At 36.6% G+C, this 19,909-nt stretch overlaps 5 protein-coding genes across 14 annotated transcripts; 3 read left to right on the top strand and 2 right to left on the bottom strand.

The window, feature by feature from the left end:
* Nucleotides 1-1,710: 1,710 nt before the first annotated feature.
* Nucleotides 1,711-3,610, top strand: LOC140829926 (beta-amyrin 28-monooxygenase-like). Its single transcript, XM_073193211.1, has 3 exons — nucleotides 1,711-2,809; nucleotides 2,905-3,092; nucleotides 3,196-3,610. Exons 1-3 carry the CDS (start codon nucleotides 1,858-1,860, stop codon nucleotides 3,490-3,492), a joined length of 1,437 nt encoding a protein of 478 aa, XP_073049312.1. The 5' UTR covers nucleotides 1,711-1,857; the 3' UTR covers nucleotides 3,493-3,610.
* Nucleotides 3,611-4,980: 1,370 nt separating this feature from the next.
* On the bottom strand, nucleotides 4,981-8,695 carry LOC140829146 (probable UDP-arabinose 4-epimerase 3). Of its 7 annotated transcripts, none has more exons than XM_073192159.1 (11): nucleotides 8,543-8,695; nucleotides 7,949-8,073; nucleotides 7,741-7,859; nucleotides 7,071-7,184; nucleotides 6,885-6,992; nucleotides 6,698-6,789; nucleotides 6,440-6,581; nucleotides 6,209-6,303; nucleotides 5,943-6,072; nucleotides 5,593-5,737; nucleotides 4,981-5,504 (listed from the first exon to the last, which is right to left on the bottom strand). In XM_073192159.1, the coding sequence occupies exons 2-11, from the start codon at nucleotides 8,007-8,009 to the stop codon at nucleotides 5,263-5,265; spliced, it is 1,248 nt and encodes a 415-aa protein (XP_073048260.1). In that variant the 5' UTR covers nucleotides 8,010-8,073; nucleotides 8,543-8,695; the 3' UTR covers nucleotides 4,981-5,262. The 7 variants fall into 7 exon arrangements, with proteins under 7 accessions (XP_073048260.1, XP_073048265.1, XP_073048263.1 ...); XM_073192164.1 differs by having other exon boundaries at nucleotides 7,949-8,040; nucleotides 8,543-8,679; XM_073192162.1 differs by having other exon boundaries at nucleotides 8,517-8,670.
* A 624-nt stretch (nucleotides 8,696-9,319) lies between these two features.
* On the bottom strand, nucleotides 9,320-13,496 carry LOC140829148 (AP2-like ethylene-responsive transcription factor At2g41710). Of its 4 annotated transcripts, none has more exons than XM_073192166.1 (10): nucleotides 13,356-13,496; nucleotides 12,472-12,893; nucleotides 12,071-12,153; nucleotides 11,921-11,929; nucleotides 11,740-11,828; nucleotides 11,502-11,575; nucleotides 11,373-11,423; nucleotides 11,087-11,151; nucleotides 10,324-10,940; nucleotides 9,320-9,664 (listed from the first exon to the last, which is right to left on the bottom strand). In XM_073192166.1, exons 2-10 carry the CDS (start codon nucleotides 12,831-12,833, stop codon nucleotides 9,602-9,604), a joined length of 1,413 nt encoding a protein of 470 aa, XP_073048267.1. In that variant the 5' UTR covers nucleotides 12,834-12,893; nucleotides 13,356-13,496; the 3' UTR covers nucleotides 9,320-9,601. The 4 variants fall into 4 exon arrangements, with proteins under 4 accessions (XP_073048267.1, XP_073048268.1, XP_073048266.1 ...); XM_073192167.1 differs by having other exon boundaries at nucleotides 9,320-9,605; nucleotides 10,324-10,946; XM_073192165.1 differs by having other exon boundaries at nucleotides 10,324-10,946.
* An 11-nt stretch (nucleotides 13,497-13,507) lies between these two features.
* Nucleotides 13,508-14,026, top strand: LOC140829149 (uncharacterized). Its single transcript, XM_073192169.1, has one exon. The coding sequence runs from the start codon at nucleotides 13,508-13,510 to the stop codon at nucleotides 13,769-13,771; it is 264 nt and encodes an 87-aa protein (XP_073048270.1). The 3' UTR covers nucleotides 13,772-14,026.
* Nucleotides 14,027-16,135: 2,109 nt separating this feature from the next.
* Nucleotides 16,136-17,976, top strand: LOC140829927 (uncharacterized). The gene is made up of 2 exons (XM_073193212.1): nucleotides 16,136-17,185; nucleotides 17,513-17,976. The coding sequence occupies exons 1-2, from the start codon at nucleotides 16,519-16,521 to the stop codon at nucleotides 17,830-17,832; spliced, it is 987 nt and encodes a 328-aa protein (XP_073049313.1). The 5' UTR covers nucleotides 16,136-16,518; the 3' UTR covers nucleotides 17,833-17,976.
* The last annotated feature ends 1,933 nt before the right edge of the window (nucleotides 17,977-19,909 follow it).

Raw genomic sequence — 19,909 nt, forward strand, 5'->3', positions numbered from 1 at the left:
CATGTGCAATGGGGGTCGAGGGATGATATTATCGACCATTGTCATTTTTTTGTATCAGCATTTAGCAGTTAATAGTTGATATTGAAATTGCAAGAAATTAAATTTGGTCCCATTTCCGTCATTTTCAGAGGTGAGAGGTGTGATATATTATTAAAATAGTAGGTCTTTTAGGAGACGAATCAACCAGTGTTGTATAAGTGTTGTATCAATATGAAAAGAATGAATTTGTTATTTAATATGGACAAGTGTGTGAGACTATTAACACCTTGAGTTATTTGTAATGGGCTTTCTTATTCATTTCAATCAAAATCTTTTAAAAATCTCCCTATAAGATATTTGTTTTGGCAACATGATTAAGGATTGATACTAGCGTTCCTGTACGTGCACATGTTGAGAGATGCCACCGCGAGTGATTCAGGTTTCTCCAAATTGCATTCTACGTAGAAAAACTATAGACAACTGTCAGTAGGCAATAGAAACCTGTTTCGAGCCATGTTCTTTCTTGGATTTTTTTTACTACTTCCTCTCTCCTATATGCATCCTCGATCTTTCTTGAGAATGAAATTTTTTGGGGAGGTAGATCTTTCCTTACATGTACTTCAGATAGCACATTAATATTGTTAAATGATAAATTTTTGTTTCAAGGTTTTTTGAAGCTAGGGAATGATAATATTTGATAAGAAAAATAGGTTGAAATAGTATTTCACCATATAGGATAAACTTTTGAAATATTTTCTTTTTCATGTAGCTCATATGCCAAATCATAACATTCTGAGTAGTTGTAGATTTTCACGGGAAAATAGGAAGGAGAAAAAAAACAATCTGAAAAAAATAAACATATAGAACTAATATTGAAATTTGATTATATAATATAACAAACTAAAATTGCGGAAAAACAAACATTAAAAAACAATTTTTCCTTTATGTAATTGATTTAGTTAATTTTAAATAATTTATTTATTTACTAATATTTGATATTATCACCATGTTTTTGTGCTACACATGCACTTTAGAAGGCAGGCAAGAGGAATTAATGACAATGGAAGTTGAGTCGAAACATAGGGAAAGTTACGACTTCGTTTTCCTCGAAAGTGATTACTGGCCGTTAACCTGTTGACTAACCTATTGTTTGAACAAATTTGGTGTCCGATTCATTCAATTTTATTTCTTAAATAAGTCCGAAAGTGCTAGTCTCCCAATCACAGACATGAAACCTATTTCCCAAGTAATTAAATATATAACTGAAAAGTTAATTGCGTTACAAACAGAAACATGGTTTCCCATTCAACAACCGATACGTACATACATACAAGCAATACTTTCTACACGAAATTGGTGTCACAAAAGAAATTCATTCTTCGTATTTGATTTAACATTAAAGGCGTAGAAGTACTGGAGGAAGATCCGAATACAGGCTCTGCTCTCTCTATATATATATATGCTGGATTTTTTGTTGTTTTTGAATTGGACAAAGATAGGATCCATTGATGTATATGTATATGTAAAGAATACGTAAATTATGGTGGTGAGGTGAAACACGTGAATTATGGGACGTCGAGCTTTGGCGAGTGGCCCACCAACTTTGGAACCGTGTAGTAACGTCAATTTTTTTTTTTTATATATCATGCACATAATTTTATTTTAATAAATTGCAACCGAGAAATTTCACCCGAGATTTCCAGCGACTGAGTGTATGAACTACGTACTTGGAAGATTATGGGGTTTGATTATGACCTTAAATATTGAATTGACGCGGCTAAATTCTGAAGTACTCCTATATAAAGCAACACTTCCTGGCCTTTGGAAGAAAACAAACAAATTCCATATCTTTAACTGTAAGATCAAAATCTGTAAGCCATGGAAGTTTTGGCCCTTGTTCTTTCCCTAGTTCTCATTGCTTTTACTGTTGCTCTAACCTTTAAGTTCAAGCGAAGCGGTACACGAAACCAGCTTCCACCGGGCAGCTTTGGGTGGCCGATCATTGGAGAAACTATCGAGTTCTTGTTTGGAAAGCCGGAGAAGTTCGTCGCAGACAGGATGAGGAAGTACTCGCCTGACATTTTCAAGACCAAGATTCTTGGAGAGAACACTGCAGTCATTTGTGGCCCGAACGGCCACAAATTCATCTTCTCCAACGAGCAGAAGTACTTCACCATATTCCGGCCCCATCCCATGCAGCACCTTTTCCGCTCATACCGATACAACGCAGCAGCCGCCCCACCAACGCCTCCACAAATCCAACGCTCCGAAGAAATGAGAACGGTGCGTCAACAAGGATTCTTAAAACCTGAAACCCTGAAACGATACTTACCGAAAATGGATTCCATCACACATCAGCTATTGCAAGACCACTGGGCAGGGAAACATTTAGTGCTCGCTCACCCTGCTGCTAAGATCATTACTTTGACTCTTGCTTCTCACTTTTTTCTTGGCATTAATAATCCAGCTCGTATTTCGCGGCTCGTGAAACACTTTGATAAGGTCGCCTCCGGTTTACACTCCATCATGCTTAATTTTCCTGGAACCACTTTTTTTCGCGCACAAAATGCTGCAGATGCAATTAGGAAGGGGCTGCTAAGCGTTATTAAGGAGAAGAAACGAGCCATGGCATCTGGATCGCCTATGCAGGATATTTTGTCGCATTTGATCGTTGCTACGAACCCGAGTGGCAAATCCATGGCGGAGGCTGAGATTGCGGACAGAATCATGGGTTTGTTAACTGCTGGATATAGTACGGTTGCCACAGCTATAACTTTCTTTATGAAGTATGTTGGCCTAAATCGGAAAATTTATATGAAAATCCGAGCAGGTAACTAACAAGTAACAACACCCTCTAAAACTATATATCCTCTAGTTTTCTTTTCTATTCTGTGTGCCTTACGATCAAGGTCTGTATTTACGCAGAACAAATGGAGATTGCGGCATCCAAGAAGCCTGGGGAACTATTAGAATGGGAAGACGTTCACAAAATGAAGTACACCTGGAACGTGGTTTGTGAAACCATGAGACTAGTTCCCCCTCTCCAAGGGACTTTCAGAGAAGTTCTGGCAGAATTCACCTATGCTGGATACACAGTTCCAAAAGGTTGGAAGGTATGATCGATCACAAGTATCACTCTATTTATATATATATTATATATAGACACACACATACATGTTTTGACTGTAGAATATGCATATGCACGTGCACATACAGGTTTATTGGACAGCGGCCACGACGAACATGAACCCAAAATATTTTCGGGATCCAGAAACGTTTGAGCCATCGAGATATGATGAAGGTGAAGCGCCTCTGCCGTATAGTTATGTACCATTCGGAGGCGGGCCAAGAATGTGCCCCGGAAAAGAGTATGCTCGACTAGCAATATTGGCGTTTGTTCACAATGCTGTGAAGAATTATAAATGGGAAGTAGTTGATCCCAATGAGAAGGTCGTAGGTGATATGATGCCGGAGCCCCAAAATGGCCTGCCGATCCGCCTGCATCAGCAATAAGCCACCGTTACATGGAAATAGGAATACTCAAAGTTTGGTGTGCATTTTTTCCATCGATTATATTAATAGATTATGTTTACTCTGTTGTAAATTTTATTTGCATCAGCATGCCTTGTGCAATTTATTAGAAGATAAATAAATATACAATTAAATAAATAAATACGTAATTAATTTATATGTCTGAGATATTAAGTTTTAGAACTTTTGTTTAAAAAAAATTCGAACTTCAGTACAAGATTTTACGTAAAATTAAAGAACTAAAATTCCCGAACTATACATTTGATGTTCATGCACGTCCAATACATTTACTGGTGTGCTGATCATCCATTGCGTGTATATAAAATATGTATTTCCATAGATAATGAATTTGGTTTCGTCACATATATTTTACAAAGTCAATTTCACGTAACAATTGGTAATATGATATTTTCTAATTAAAAAAACAAATATTGTATCAAGCAAAAGTGACCCATCAACCAACCAATTAAACCAAAACAAGAAACTATGTGACCAAAAAATATGTTAAAAATCGATATTCGAAACTAATTCAACTCAAAAATTAGTTTAAGATAGAGAATTATTCAATTTCACGTATGAAAATGAACAACCGGAACACGAAATTTACAAGGCATTATCGGGTGGCCAATAAGACAGTCCGACACATAACGACAAACTCACATTACCGATGGTTCATAGAACAGTCCAACAAATAACGGTAAATTTTGTCTCTGAACCACGTTAAGATTGAGACTTAGATATAAATAAATCCCAAAAACTAGTTCAAAAAGATAATATACAACTCTAGAGACTTGGCCGATGTGAGACATTTAGCAAAATACATCAAAAAACTTTGCCAGTGATGATTAGCAACAGCACAACATGAAGCTGCACTGAAAAAAGACACAAAAACTACACGTCTACACGAACAATTTAAACTGCGACACAGTATTGTAAATTAGCAGTCTCATCCTCCATTTCCCAGAGCCCTTGATCAGTTAAAGAAAAGGGAAAGTTTCTCCGGAGTTTAACTCAACCCCGAGATCATCATCAGAAATTCCGAGAAGTTGCTTCATAAGTCATAACCTATTTAGCACCTTCATCTTCATCCCCTTTTGCCATCGGATCTCGGCCCGTACACGGTTGTGGTAGACGTGAAGGCTTTTGTGTTTTCCTGGTGATCGGTTGCTAGCATATATGTTTCTTGAAAAGATACGTTTGTTTCGTATCCAACACTACTGGCACACTATAATTTTCAAAGGTGCACGAATGGCCGTGTTCAATAAATTTATTTAGCCAATGTATTTATTTGTTGAAATTACAATTTAAATCATAATTTAGTCAATTTAAACACCCTGATTCCGTTTATCCATACCGTACTTCTTTAAACTTTGATACCAAAAAAAGTGGAAAAATATGCTCAAAAAAGGGTAATTTTAGTTCTATTCTTTAAATGAAAATAGTTGTAAGACCGTAAAGCCTGTGGACCTCTCAATAAACAGAGCATGCAAAATTCTTGGCATCTCCGACATAAGTAAATGACACTCATGAGTTATCATTCCACATTGGTCCCCTAAATTAGGACATAAAAGCCACGCATTTTTCAGAAACTATTGTTAAACAAATGCTACAAATTATATATAAAATGAATAAAAATAATGTTCAAGGAATAGCACAGAATCCTTGCCTGAATCCCCAGTCCTAAACACAACCGACAAGACTGGGGAAAATTGGTAGACGAGCTATGAATGTGAACACAGCAGAGCTTACTATTTACGCAAACATAACCCGAGGAGCCGCATATCCATTAGGGTGCGCCTTCTGCCAACTCCAGGCAATCTGCAAACTCTCTTGAAGATTGGTATATTTTGCTGTCCAGTTCAATTCATTCTTGATTTTGGTTGGATCGCTGTATACCTCGGCATAATCACCAGGCCGGCGCGGAAGAAAATTGACTTTTATGGGCATCCCAGTTGCATTCTTACATGCCTCCACAAATTCCTTCACCGATCTTCCTGGTACAGACAAAAAGGCGGTTTGAGAACCAAGTATATAGCCCATCAAAACTAGTGCTCATGTTAACAAGATGGGTGTAGGGTCTACCTCTGCCAGTACCGATGTTATAGATGCCAACGTGACTAGGTCTTGCCTTCTCTAAAGCTTTTATATGAGCATCCACAAGATCAGTAACGTCAATATAATCCCGAATGCAGGTGCCGTCCAGAGTAAGATAATCTGTTCCTTTAACCTGGCATAAAACATCCAGAGATCAGTAAATTCCAAATCTTTCTTCTGAAGAAAATGAGATGTCTATTGTGTCAACCATCATTTTGAATCAGTTTTTGAAGAGCAAAAGTTCAAAAGCTACAGACGATTCTCGTGTGGTCACAGATGAAAATTCTGAGGAATTGTCAGAAAATGTGATGATCCTAAGTAGAGAAAAATGGACAAACATTGAGTCCAGGAATTATGCCACGAGCAGCATCAAAACAGGCGCCTGATATTCGTCCATGCTCACGCAGCTCCGGTCGAGGGGCTTCTCCAAGCCTTCCCTCGGGATCAGAACCAATTACATTGAAGTATCTGAAAATTTAGAAGAAAATATAAGAAAACTATGGAGCCAAAAGCCTGAATTTATTTTTATCAATTCCATGAATCACAGAGTGAAATTCCAAGTACACTCAGAAATTGAAGTTACACAACGCACGTTAATACCAACCTTAAAATCATGACAGCCATATCCGAGTTTCTCTGAAAATCCAGTATCATATCCTCTGCCATTTTCTTGGCCTTTCCATATGGATTTATTGGAAGCTGCAAAATGCAAGAGAAAATAAGGCCATCTGAAACACAAAAGAAACAATTGTTTTTCTCCAAAAAAAAATCCCAGGAATGAATGGATTGGTTCTGATAAGGCAATCTTCAGGCCTCGAACTTGGGGAAGCCTCACCTGGGGAGTAACTTCTGTGATGGGCATTTTTTCAGGCTCCCCATAAGTTGCACATGTACTGGAGTAGATCAAGGTCTTGACTCCATGAGTTGCCATAGCTTCTAACACAACAAGAGTATTTGACGTGATATTGTGATAATACCTATGTTGCAAAGACAACTACCATAAGATATATGCAAAGTAAAAGATACGGGAACTGCAAAAGCTAGGAAAATGTGACATGTTCTAATAGGCAGTAGATAGATAACGAATACTCACTTAAGAGGATCAAGGGTACTCTCTCCGACATATGCAACTGCCGCAAAATGCATCACTGCGTCAAATGCATTTTCTGAAAATATTTTGTGCACCTATATAATGGTCAAGGCGACAACATGGCAATGAATTTTGAACTTTTTACAAGAAATGAAGATGTCGATAAACATAAATGGTTCAATGAGGATACTGCTTTTGCATCACCAAGGTCAGCGTGTATAAATTGAAGTCTCCCCGGTTTGGGAAAAAGTTCTCGAAGGACTTCGATAGCACCAAGATTTCCTCGTGAGAGATTATCCTGTTCAGTTTTATTCTAAAGATCCGGGAAAAAATAGGCGGTTTATTATAGAAAAAACAATCTATATCTGGAAGATACCACTATAGTCACACGGTATGAGTCGTTAAGAAGTCGTAAAGCAGCATGAGAACCAATGTACCCAGCTCCTCCGGTTACTAGCACATGAATTACACCTGGTTCGTGATGCGAGAACTGCAAAACAATTGGGTAAAGCTAAAAATGAGATAAATGAACTCCAGTTCCATAAAATCAAAGGTAATGGAAAACCAGGGAAAAAAACAGCTAACGGTGAAGTTGAACAGCTAACGGTGAAGTAAATATATATCATCATGGCAAACAAAAATTGAACCAAACAAAACATGATTTGATAGCATTTTACCACAAGATGGTGATTTTCAGCTCGTAATTACTTCTGGAAGCACCAAAACGAGTACAAAATGCATGACTGAAAAAGAGAGGGAAAAAAAATTCATCCAAAAATTTAGCATAGATTCGTTATGATGGCCGCCCCCAACTCTTGAAGTTTCACGGAAAATATCACTCAATGATGAATTACCTTAAGTTTACAAATAAATCAAAATCATGCTATGATGGCTCACATTACAATCTAAACACACAAAAAAAACGGCTAAATAGAAAGACATGACTCTTGTTATTTTAATCCAAGATAGCTATATTCGACATGAAAATACAGAAATCGTGGGTTGAACTTAATAGCGAAAGAGATAAAGGAATGGACGAAACCTACTTCGCAAGGTGTGCTAAAATTTGGGCGTTGCTTGAACATGAGAATGCACAATCCTGTAAGAGTAGCAGCCAATAGAATATTTCCTACAAAATTACTCTTCTTCTTTGTGTCGTCCATTCCTGTAAACAAACACCTCCAGCTTTGAAATCAAGGCACAGAAGTTGAAAAGAAGACCAAACAACGACTGCAAAAAAGAAGAAAATTTCACCTCCCAAGGACAAGGATCTATTTGGCCACTGCTGAGTTCTTGTCTTGGTAAGACTCACCATTGAAATGTCTGTCCGATTCTAACAGCATAAGCTATATTTAAAAAAATTCAAGCCTTCATCAAATCTGCCGCCACCAAAAAGAACAAAAATCAATTATCAGGAAGGTGATAAGATCATTTGACGAGGGAAAGATAAAATTTCAATTGAAAAAAGTAAGCTAGAGATAAGACCTCTAACATGCGGAGATAACAATACCCTCAGACACGAATAAACGATTCCAATTAAACAACTCGTAATTAAAAAACTTACATGCTTAATTGGAAAAACCAAATCTTTTTCGTATTACAGAAAAACCCATTTAGCATTTCAAGGGAAATAAAAGAATTGATCAAAATATTAGTTCCGTCTCTGTAAGAGAATCTGAAAAAGTAAAGTTAACCGACGAAAATGAATAGGCTTACATTTCAAAAGACAAAGACGGTGACTTTAACGCATCCTCACAGAAACATTCAATCACAGCAACAGAAGTAAAAACAAGAAATCTTGAATAGATAATCAAAATAAAACTTTGACAAGAACCCGTGATCATTAACTGGACTAAGATTAAAGGGTTGTTGACTGTTGTGTTGTTTCTTCTGGAGACTCGAGCGCAAGTTATTTAAATTGCTGCCAATGTTGGTTGGACTTTGGGGAGAGAGAGGGGCAGGTTTGTGTGGGAAAAGAAACGCGTAATTGGTGTTTATATTAATTAATCATATGAATTACATAATTTATATTATTTAATTATATCGTACTCGATATACTATCGACTTTATCAGTGGATGCTGCTTGCTGGTTCTTCCATTATTGAAAAACTGACAGCAAAATAAAACTATTCATAAACCAAATTATGATATTACCCCTCTTAAAAAAATGGTTATGAGTTGTCATTTTCTGCTCTGATTTTTGAAATTCAAACCACCTCGAAATTTCTATGTTAATAGTAATTACTTGCGCTTTTCTCACAATTATTTTGGAGCTGACAGAGGACATTCTCCAAAGTCAACATTTGCAAGTTGCAACAACTATGTGTCTACTCAGTCGGCCATTTAATCTGTCCCAATTAATACTTGTTTGCTCATTATATGATGCCGCCTCAATTTGACAATACTCACAACGTTTGTGTCCTTGGCTTACCATTTGGGCCACAATTGACTCGTTGACCATTTTTTCCCAAAATCCAAAAAGGCTAAAGCATAAATAAATAAAAATTGAGACTTTTCAACTATAAAACAAATGAATCAAATATGAAGATCGACGCGTTGCAAGATAAGAGGTTACGCTTTATATATGCCACATTAAATGTATACATGTATGTATGAAGATGATAATGACAAAGTAACTCGTGATTTCGATAAATATCTCACAAAAATTTGTGTCTTTGTCTTTATAGTAACCCAATGGAAAGAACAATAACATGGAATTATCTATGCAAACTGTATTCAGAGAGCTCTGCTGCTCCATATATGCACATCCAAATTCATCTCTTCCTTCCCAACAAAAATTGAAAAAGATCGTTTTAACTTGCTTGCAGAGACAATTAAGGCAAGCGTGGTGGTGATATCAACCTTCTTGCGGGAAGAAAGTATAGTCCGAACTTGATTCATTCTTGATCACCTGCATGAAAGTATTTGTCCTTTTGAGAAATGATGAAGACATTCCATGGTCGAACACATCTGGCCAAGAATATGCATTATAAAGATTCATCTTTTTCATATCTGGCTTGCTGAAGATAAAAAAAATGTACAAATGATAATTCATAACAATCTAGCACAAAGATCACAATTATCACACCATAGCATGATTCGGGTAGGGAGAGATTGATTCCGACACAGAAACATGCCAATCAGGGACAGATTTATGCTAGAGCTCTCTATGTTAGATGAATTCCTTGGAACACACAAGGGTGGAAGAATGAAAGATAGTATGTTAAAATTTGGGATTTATCACCTGGGAGATCCCGTATAACCTTTCGCAGAGTATCACATGATCAGATGACCAAGTTTTTTCTTCCTTAATTGAGATTTCTGTCAATATTATCAAATGTGTTTAACAGAAGAGATGTGTGCCACTTGTTCTTGAAACTAAAAGGCGATACTTTTAATCATTTCATTCACTCTAATGGGAGAATAATTCTAGCTACTAGATTGTGATGGCTCATTGATTTGTGAAAAGTAAGAAACAGAAGTTTGAATCTCTGACATTAGCTTCAACCTCATTCATTCAGTGCGAGTGTTATTCATATCTCATACTGTTGAAAGCCCTCGAGTGCGAGTTTCCTAACAGCAATAATTATATTCCTAAGGAGCTTGACCTGAATTAGAGGAAAATGTACCTCATTTGTCTGGGAAGAACCACTAGGAAGCACGGGAACTAGGGAAGCCCAAAGACCATGATCTGTCAAGGAATCAATACCAATGTAATTGGTAAGCAGCGGAGCAGACAGCAACGAAGCCATCTGATGCACATTTCTCTGAATAGGTAATCCTCCACTTGGTCCAAATGCAACTCCAAGTCTCTCACTTCCACTATCATGGCATGATTTGTCAACTGTATTCTCAAGTTCAATTTTATTAACATGACTTTTATTTTCATCCTCATTATATTCATTCTTTTCTTTGTTTTTCGATATTCTCTCTTGAAGGTTTCTGTATGCTGCTGATTTCAACAGAATGTTCGTTGCAGAAACTGTTTTGTGTTTTGTTTTCTCTGGAGACACCCCCAGACGGGGCATTTCATAGGGTTCAGCAGGCTGGCTTGACCGTTCTAGAGCTTTAAGTTCACTAGCAATGTCTTCATGACCCCCAATATTTGATTCTTCAAACGCTTTTGATTGGGGATTAGTCTGACGAGATTTATTCGTTCCCCACCATTTGATATAACTCGACAAATCAATCTTCCTATCAGTACAAAATCCGCCATCATATTCACCTCCTATTGTCATTTTGTCACCTGCATCTTCACCAGTCAGTAGAAGACTTAGGTCAACATGTGATTCGTGAAAGGCTACAGACAGAATTCCATATTTACATAATCAAGAAACGAGTCTTTAACTGTAAAAGTTAATAATCTTGTCATTCAAGTAATGCGATACTGACCATAGATTGTGTTGTTGATGCAGTCAGCTCCAGATACATGGCCAAACTGTGAATCCCATTGATTACTTTGGCAAAGAAAAGAAGACAACATAAAACAAATTAATCATAAACTTGCTCAGGTCTACAATTATCCAAGGATAGAGAATATTGAAAACTGGCATCGCCACGTGATGAACTGGGAGCTTATTGGTCAAACATCCGAGAATGATAAGCTGAACTTTTTGCATTGACCAGATATCTGAATTGGTTAATGTACGGAAGGACCTAACACATTATAGGAGCATACCTGGAAAGGGGTCGACACTTGGAGATTCCCCTGGAGAAACCACTACTTTTTCTGCAATAGAGGTGATTCATAAGGACACCGACAAAGATTCAATAATGGAACATATCAATATCAAAAATTATCACCAACCTTCGAAGAGATGCAAGATAATCCTCTCTCGAGACATTTTGCATTTCCTCAAGGTCCCTTGTGTAATCTGTCACCTGTTTAACTCCATTAGGCATGCTAAAAAGAAATAAATAAAAAAACAAAAGAAAAGAAAAGCAAAATATAAGAGCATCAAACAAAAAAATCGATAGTCAGGTTTAAAGTCCAACGAAGAAGAATATAAGTGGCTACAGATGAGGTTTAACATTAAGCATCTTACAGGAAAATTGATGAGTGTTCCAGGACCCCAATATTTTAATGCGGCAAGATCATAGGCTCTTGCTGCAGCTTCCTCATCATCATATGCACCTATAGCCGTTTTTCACGGTAAAAGGTCATTGTTATTTCAAGCGCTCGAATCTATTTTATGCCTTCAAAGAAAGTTGACCAAAACTACTTACCCAAGTAAACTGTCCAAATTGAGCAGACACGACATCGGTTTCCGCATAATAAGAAAAGAGCAGGGAAACACATCAGACGAATCAGACGCTAGTAAAATATGTTCTGATCAGTATAAATCATATATGTATCTCAATGAATGAATATTTTACCTTGCTTTCCTTTTTTATTTTGGTTTTGATTCCAGGTACTTTTATCCCAAAGATGTGCTTCATAACGACCAGTCCATCTATGCCTAATCATAAACAAGTTTAACAAAGTTATTTAATTATTAACTTCGGTACAAGCATAAAGGAGGCGAAGATAGTAAAGCTTTAAAGTAACGCATGTCCAAGCATAAACAGGAAGCGAAGATAGTAAAGATTTCTAGCAACACAATTCCAAGCATCGAACAGAGTGCGTTAAGCTTCAAAGAAACTGGCTTTGCCTGACGATCAGCAAGGCATCGCTCAAATCCAATCCCCAAGTTGTTAATTAGTGACGGATTCAATTCATACACTATGATAAAAAGCAAAACCCGATCACACAGCAATAAACGTGTAACTATAATTACCTAGTAACGCCACGATAAATAGAGCTACGTTTGCCAGCAGTACAAGGGGGCATTTTACTAATTCGTTCCTTGGCCGTGCATCCTCTATCTTTCTTCGCTTTCTTCAATCCTCGGTAGAGAAAAATCTGATCTGCTCCGAAGTGCGGCGATTCGGAGCCTTCTCCGCCTGCTCCGCCAGTTTCTTCATGTTTCGTAGCGTGTTCCGAGGAAGAGGAAGCCATGAACCTAATTCTGGACACAGGATTAGAGAGATAAAGTGTTCGCGTAAAATGCTTGATTTTGCGGCCGGAGCCGAAATGCACAGAGAAATGAGGGAGGAGAGGCTTGAAGTGACGTAAATGTCCCCAAAGTTTTCTGTGCATAATTTTGTCGTGGTGGAAAAGGCTGAAGGAAGCTTCTTTGGACTCCTTCAGCTGCAACGGCTACAAGAAAAACGGTGGGCAATTCCGTACTTTCAAATCGTTTTTATTTTTATTTTTACAATGAAGGGGATACATGATAAATCTGATTTTTTTTTATAAATTTGAGTAAATAAAAAAATATATAATCAACTATATTTTATAGGACAAAAACTTGTGTGAAACAATCTCGCATGTCGTTTTTTTAAGACGGATCTTTTATTTAGGTTACCCATTAAAAAATATTACTTTTTATCCTAAAAGTATTATTTTTTATCGTGAATATCGATAAAGTTAGCCCAATCTCACATGCAAAGATTTATGCAAAGCGTCTTACAAGACGTACCCATTTTATAATTAGCAATTACCATGCAGCAGAAAATCATGATCATAAATTCTATTCGTATGCCTAATTAGCTCTTTGCAATAATAAACAGGTATATAATAATCATTGATTGTTAGAAAGTGAACGTTACAGAAGCTTACCGTTGGGAGATTCCTCGCAAGCTCAAATCCCACGCTAACATTATTAAAGACCCTCAAACTTCTCTTCTTCTAATTATCCGACCCGCTTTGATTGGTGGTTACATTTCTCCAGCTGCGTCGATATTTTTTCTCATTCTAGGAAGCAGACAGAGATGGGGATGGTGATAGTGATATCTTTACCACTCATCCTCTTTTCCTTGTTGCTCGGATTTGGTTGTTTTCTATTCGGGAGATCCAAGGGTAGGCGAGAAGTATACACCAACACCCAGGTTTTCGGAGTCCCGACCCCACCTCCGGGAAGTGGTGCCGCCGATTCTCATCCTTCTTACCCACAGCCAACCCATTTCAAGGCCGATTCACATACTTCTTCGACACCGCTGAAGCACTTCAAGAGCGACAGTGCTGCCAATGTTTGATGCTGGTTCTGCTAAATTTTTGGTTTGGATATTGGAGAGATCGACGATTCAATTTGTAATTTTTTTCAACATAATCGATGTATCCCGGTGGTTCCGTCGTTTTTCAATATAGTCATATTTTATTTTAACGGGTAAACTTTTTGAAAGTTTCCGGCCCAATTCCCGTACAGTTTATTGGGCTGAGTTCGTGAAAAGTGAGTACCTTTGCTGTTTGGGCTCAGAGTGCTAGCTTTCAATATTTTTATTCAATTATTATTATTATATTTCTCTCTCTCTTTAAAATATAAAATAATGCACTATTTATTTATTTATTTCTTAAAACAATTTTGCCTTTTAAACAAATTCATTTATTTACAACGAGAGGCAGCACTAACACCCGACCTAAATTCTCTTTGTTTGGGCCGAGTTTGAATAATATTAAATGAGTATGAGTCAAGTAATATGTATTCAATTTTTATACACAGATGAGTATGAGTTCAATAACCAGTTTGAGAATACCCATCAAATATAACTAGAAATTGGTGGTTTGAGTTGAAAATATCCTAACCTACCCAAATGTCGAGTCTATCTGTCCTGTCAAATGACGATTTGTGGTGGGTTGTGGGCTTGTCTTCCTCGTTGACCTGTTTTGACAACTCTAATTCCGTATATTTGCTACTTTTGATATTTAAATTTGTTAAAAGTATGTTATGAACTCTGATTGGATATTTTTTAGTTAATTTTTGTTATAAATAATCTTATATGTTATAAGATTGAATACAATTCTGTGTTGAATGATCTAAAGAGCAGAACTTAATGCTAACTTTATGTATGGGTTGGAGCGGTTAAATTTATTTGTGATACATAATAATAAATATGTTTTTTTAAAGAAAAAGCAATCTTGTAATTGTATAGTGTGTTGCTGTCGTCTGTAGGGTTGGTGAGAAGCAGGCTAGAGTCCAAGAAAATGAGGACGACAGTGACGGGTCGTTGGTTGGTGGGCCCAATGGGCTGTCCCTCCGGTCAAAGCCCCGAATCAGTCAAAGCATCTCTTCAGACACTTGCTGGCTGCATGAAAAAACTTGCTCCACGTGGCATCTCCATATGTAACTTAAGAGAATAAATGAGAAAAATATGACGAAAATTTGAAATGTGGATTTGAAAAGAATTACTTTTATTTGAATTCGAACTCAATTCGAAGTTAGAAAATTTAAAAATTTTGGTTCAAATTAAACATCGAGTTTGATTTCGACTTGAAATATTCAAACACGTTCACGAGCTATTTGAATTATTAATCGAAAATAAGTACATGAAATCCTCAAAGCTTATTTATTTAAGATAATTATATTATATTAATAAAATAATAAAACTCGTGAATGGTTCGCGAATAATCGAATCATATAATTTAGGTTCGAGTTCGTCTCAAAAAAAGTTCAAACATGTTGAAGTTTATTTACACCCTAAGGCCAACATTTACGCAACACTCATAGCATAATTTTATTACCTTGGCCATAGGTTTTCTTTCGTTTTTTCTTTTTCTTTTTTTATGTGAGTTCAAATAATTTACTGTTTCACTAAGTACGTTATATCCTTTTCAGAAATTACTAATAACGATCTTGTTTTTCAGTTCTTCTTCTCAATGATTACTCTCGATAACCTATTGAAATGGTCGAGGAAAGCATGTCGTGTCATATTTAAAATCAAGAAAACTCGTGTTCATGCCCACTATGTTGAATTTGGAAGGCTTGTAATGGTAAAATATGTCAGGATTTGGAAGAATATGCTGAAAACTTATTTAAAAAGATTTAAAAAACAGATGATTTAATTTCATTGCTATTTGTTTTCTTATTAGCCTCATTTTGGTAGGATCGGATTGCATTGTTTCTCTTGGGCATATGTATCAACTTTTGAAAGGTCTGGAATGTACGTTGAGCGGCAGAGTCGGTAGCCATCTGTAACAATAATTTTCTTTTTAGAGGAAATAAGTGATCCCGTTAGCTTCTTCCATTCATTTTCATTCGAAAGAAACGTGAAGTTTTCATCATATTTTTTACAATATTTTATTATAAACGCGAGCTCACGTATGAAGAGAGGCTAGCTATATTTGGTGCAGCGTGTGCGTGTTAGCTACTCAGGTGTGTAGGTTCGTTAATATCGCAGTATTTCAGTCCCTCCCATGCATGCAATGCTGTAAACCAATAAACTCGTAATTTCACACACTGTCTGACAAGGTTTCTTGGGGTTGTCGAATGTGTCAGTTTGACTAAATTTAATGGCCCTTTTTCATATGTTATCCCATTGCTCCAAATAAGTGGAATTAATATTGCTAATTTCACTGAAGCTTTTTTTTTCTTACAGCTTTAGACTTTCAACTCCCGGCCGCTCGAGTTTTTTCAATGTTAGGTTTGTGTGTGTGCATAGCTAGTGGCTTGAATTAGGAAGTTCTAGATTTGAACTTTGAAAATTCAAAGATTATCTCCCTCATTTTCACGGGGAAGCTCATTGATTAAGCCAAGTGCAAGAGCATCAAATTCGAAAACCATCGGACACAGAGAGTAAATGATCCTTATTTTGTATAAGCTAGTGAATCATATCATAAATACTCTTCACGATTACATCTCTGTAATCTTCGAACTTGAAATAGGGAAACTGAAAGTTGAAAAGGACTCTCTTATTTTTTCTCCATCCACCTCACGGGTGGCGTAAATTTTCACGCCACAAAATTAAATCAAACGAGCTCACTGCCTCGGCTGCGATTTGTTGCATGCATGGATCTGTCGATAGGTAATCAAGGTGGCACCAATAATGTGCTGAGGGACTATAGGAAAGGAAACTGGACGCTTCAAGAAACAATGGTTCTGATTGAGGCAAAGAAAGTGGATCATGAGAGGAGGATGAATAGGTTGGGGGACAGCGGCGAGAGGGGCAAACCAGCGGAGCCGAGGTGGAAATGGGTGGAGGATTATTGTTGGAAAAACAAGTGTCTGAGGAGCCAGAACCAGTGCAATGACAAGTGGGATAATTTGATGAGAGATTTCAAAAGGGTACGAGAATACGAAAGGAGATTAGCGGAGAAATCAGGGGTAGAAGGTCAAGAAAAGTCTTATTGGGAGATGGAGAAGAACGAAAGGAAAGAAAACAACTTGCCTCCCAATATGTTGTCGCAGACATACGAGGCATTAGTGAAGGTGGTGGAGAGGACGGGTCCAAGGGGGCCGACGGCGGCCATTAGTATTGGTGGTGCCGGCGGTTCAGATGCCCATATGCTGCTTACATTAGTGGAAAAATCTACTTCTCGTGTTTTTTGTCAGGCAGCCCCAGCAAGTCCCCCTTCAACGGAACACCCCGTTATCCAGGTTCCGTCGTTCCCTCCTCCGGCACAAACATCAGCGGGGCCTCCCACATTACCCTTTTCTCAGACGTTGCCTTCAGTGGGTAATTAATTATATACGTTCTTGCTAGATCTCTATTCTCTCACGCACACATTAGTTTAGCACTTCACTGTAATGCGTCCTGCTACAAAATCGATGCTTGTTATCTCTCTAACCATTCAATAATACACCACATGTTGTTCGAGCATGTCAATATGTGAGATGTAGATTTATTTTTCTGGTCCATTAAGTTTCCTTCTACGTTATAAGTTCTTATTAGTTTCTTGAAGTACTCTGCGGTTCCCTCTTCGGTACACAACTTCTTATTGTACTTAATTATTCATCATTCTCTCCATTAATAATTGAGTTGTGTAAATCTGTGCCAGCTTAGATTCCGACACAAGCGAGTATTCAGACTCACCGGCAAAGAGAAGAAAGACAAAATCCAGGGAAGGAAGCAGCAGCAGCACATTACAAGAAGTGGGTTCGGCAATATCAAAGAGCGCTACAATGATAGCAGAAGCAATCCAGGCAGGTGAGGAGAGAGAAGAGAAAAGGCACAAACAAGTAGTGAGTTTGCACGAAAGAAGGCTTCAAATTGAGGAGTCAAAGGTTGAAACGGAGAGGCAAGGCATTAATGGTCTGGCGGATGCCATCGACAAACTGGCCAATTCCATACTTGCTTTGGCTGCTTCTTACCACAAAACCTAACCCAAATAGTACTAAAAACATTGACCTTAATTCATTCGAAAAAATTAACCTTGATATTGAGCTGTTAGAATCAAGATTATTTATAATATAGAATATGCATCACTCATCCTATTGATTGTATATAACTGGTGATCGTTATGTATATTTACATGATATTAATTACTTGTGAGACGGTCAATCTGATCCATATTTAAAATAAAAAATAATATTTTTAGTGTAAGATAAATCTAATTTTTAGAGTTATCCTTTACATTTTGTTACAAAAGTTAAATTTTATGTTAGGGAATTGGAAGATCCTAAATGAAAATTTATCAAATCGATTACCTTTTACATTTTTTTCTGGTACAGCATATCCGAGGATGCCTTTGGTGATATACAATTGAATTTTATATTGCGTTTGTTTTAAGTGGGCTGAGTGCGACTCTGAGGCCCAAAGTAAATATTTCCTAATTTAAAATTATTACCCAAAAACAAATATAATTATTAGTAATGTTGTCATTGTTATTTATTTGTATTACTTATAAAAATCATTAAAAATTGAGATCAAATAATTAAAGCCAAGGAGAACTATTGAATTAAATCAATTGATCCAACAATGGATATTGGTTAACATACATGCTCATAGAAAAAATTGACATCTTCACTTTTTATTTCTTTCGTTTTAGCTTGAGAGGATACGTAATAATGAGATTTTGAGAAACAAATTCAAGATATTGATGTAGAATGAACTATAAATCATGGACGATGTTATCACAAATAAATATAATTTATGTGTTTTGAAATAAGTTCACGAAGAATATCAATTTTATCCCATCTAGCCCTACCCACCAATCATGCACCTCATTAATTGCAATAGAGTAGGTCTCTTGTGAGACTGTCTCACAAATCTTTATCTGTGAAACATGTCAATTATACTGATATTCATAATAAAAAGTAATAATTTTAGCATAAAAAGTAATATTTTTCATGGATGACCCAAATAGGATGTAATGACGTTGTACTTGACCAAACATGGAAATAATGACGTGACTAAATCTTGTAGCTTATTCTTCATTTAACAGGTGATACGTGCTGACGACATCCTTCCATACAACCTCCTTTTCTATTATATTCATTTATCACTCACGCATCTCCCGATATGCTGTCTACCCTTTTCCTTAAAAGAAAGTAGGTTCGAGACACATTGATTTATGGAATATATATGTGATCAAAGACCGTCGAAGTGTATAATTAAATATCTAAATATCGAAATAATTGATTTTTTTTTTTGTCTACTCGTAGTGACGTACGGGATAAAATCATAAACGGAATAAAATAGTCTACAAATCACGAGAACAAATAAACCACTCTATTTTTATAAAAACTGTTGGAGGACTTGGACGATTTTGCGTCATCTCCACATCACCAGGTCTCAATGCGATTAATTTATTAATTTAAAGAACGCAAAATTAATCGATATGTACTTGTGAGTTGTGATAGTGACTTTACACTAATGAAAACACTGTTTAATTAATTAATGAGTAAACTTACAAGTGGGTTTTTATTATAAATGAAATTGAAGCAAAAGACAAGTTAATATTGGGTCGGCTAGCTGAAACGTAACGTACGTAAGTACAAAATACAGATTAAATTAAGGGCATGAAAGACAAAATCAAACAATTAAATACAAATATAATTGAATACTAAAGTACTGAATTAGCAGGAAACACGCTAAACTACGAAGATCGATCGGTGGTTGAGAAAATAATTATAGGAGTAACTTTTATAATTTTCTTTTCGTATACTCTCTATCTAATTAATCTTAATAAAAACAAATAATTACTGCCTTTTAAGTTTCTTAATTAATTCCAAAGCACCGCGCGTGCAGCGGCTGCTGATGTACTTGATGTCCATTCAGGGACTGCCCCTTCACCCAGCTTTCTATGTTAAGCGTAAATTAGTCCAACCATAGAAATATAATATATGACGTAAAATAATATTATGTTTGGTATGATTTTTAAGTATGAGATAATTTTGAATTTTTTGATGAAATGACGAAATTGTCCTTTTCTTTAATTTTTTTTCTTTACTCCCGCGA

Source organism: Primulina eburnea, chromosome 4 (genome assembly GCF_022965805.1).
Source record: "Primulina eburnea isolate SZY01 chromosome 4, ASM2296580v1, whole genome shotgun sequence".
In the NCBI taxonomy this organism is placed as follows: domain Eukaryota; kingdom Viridiplantae; phylum Streptophyta; class Magnoliopsida; order Lamiales; family Gesneriaceae; genus Primulina; species Primulina eburnea.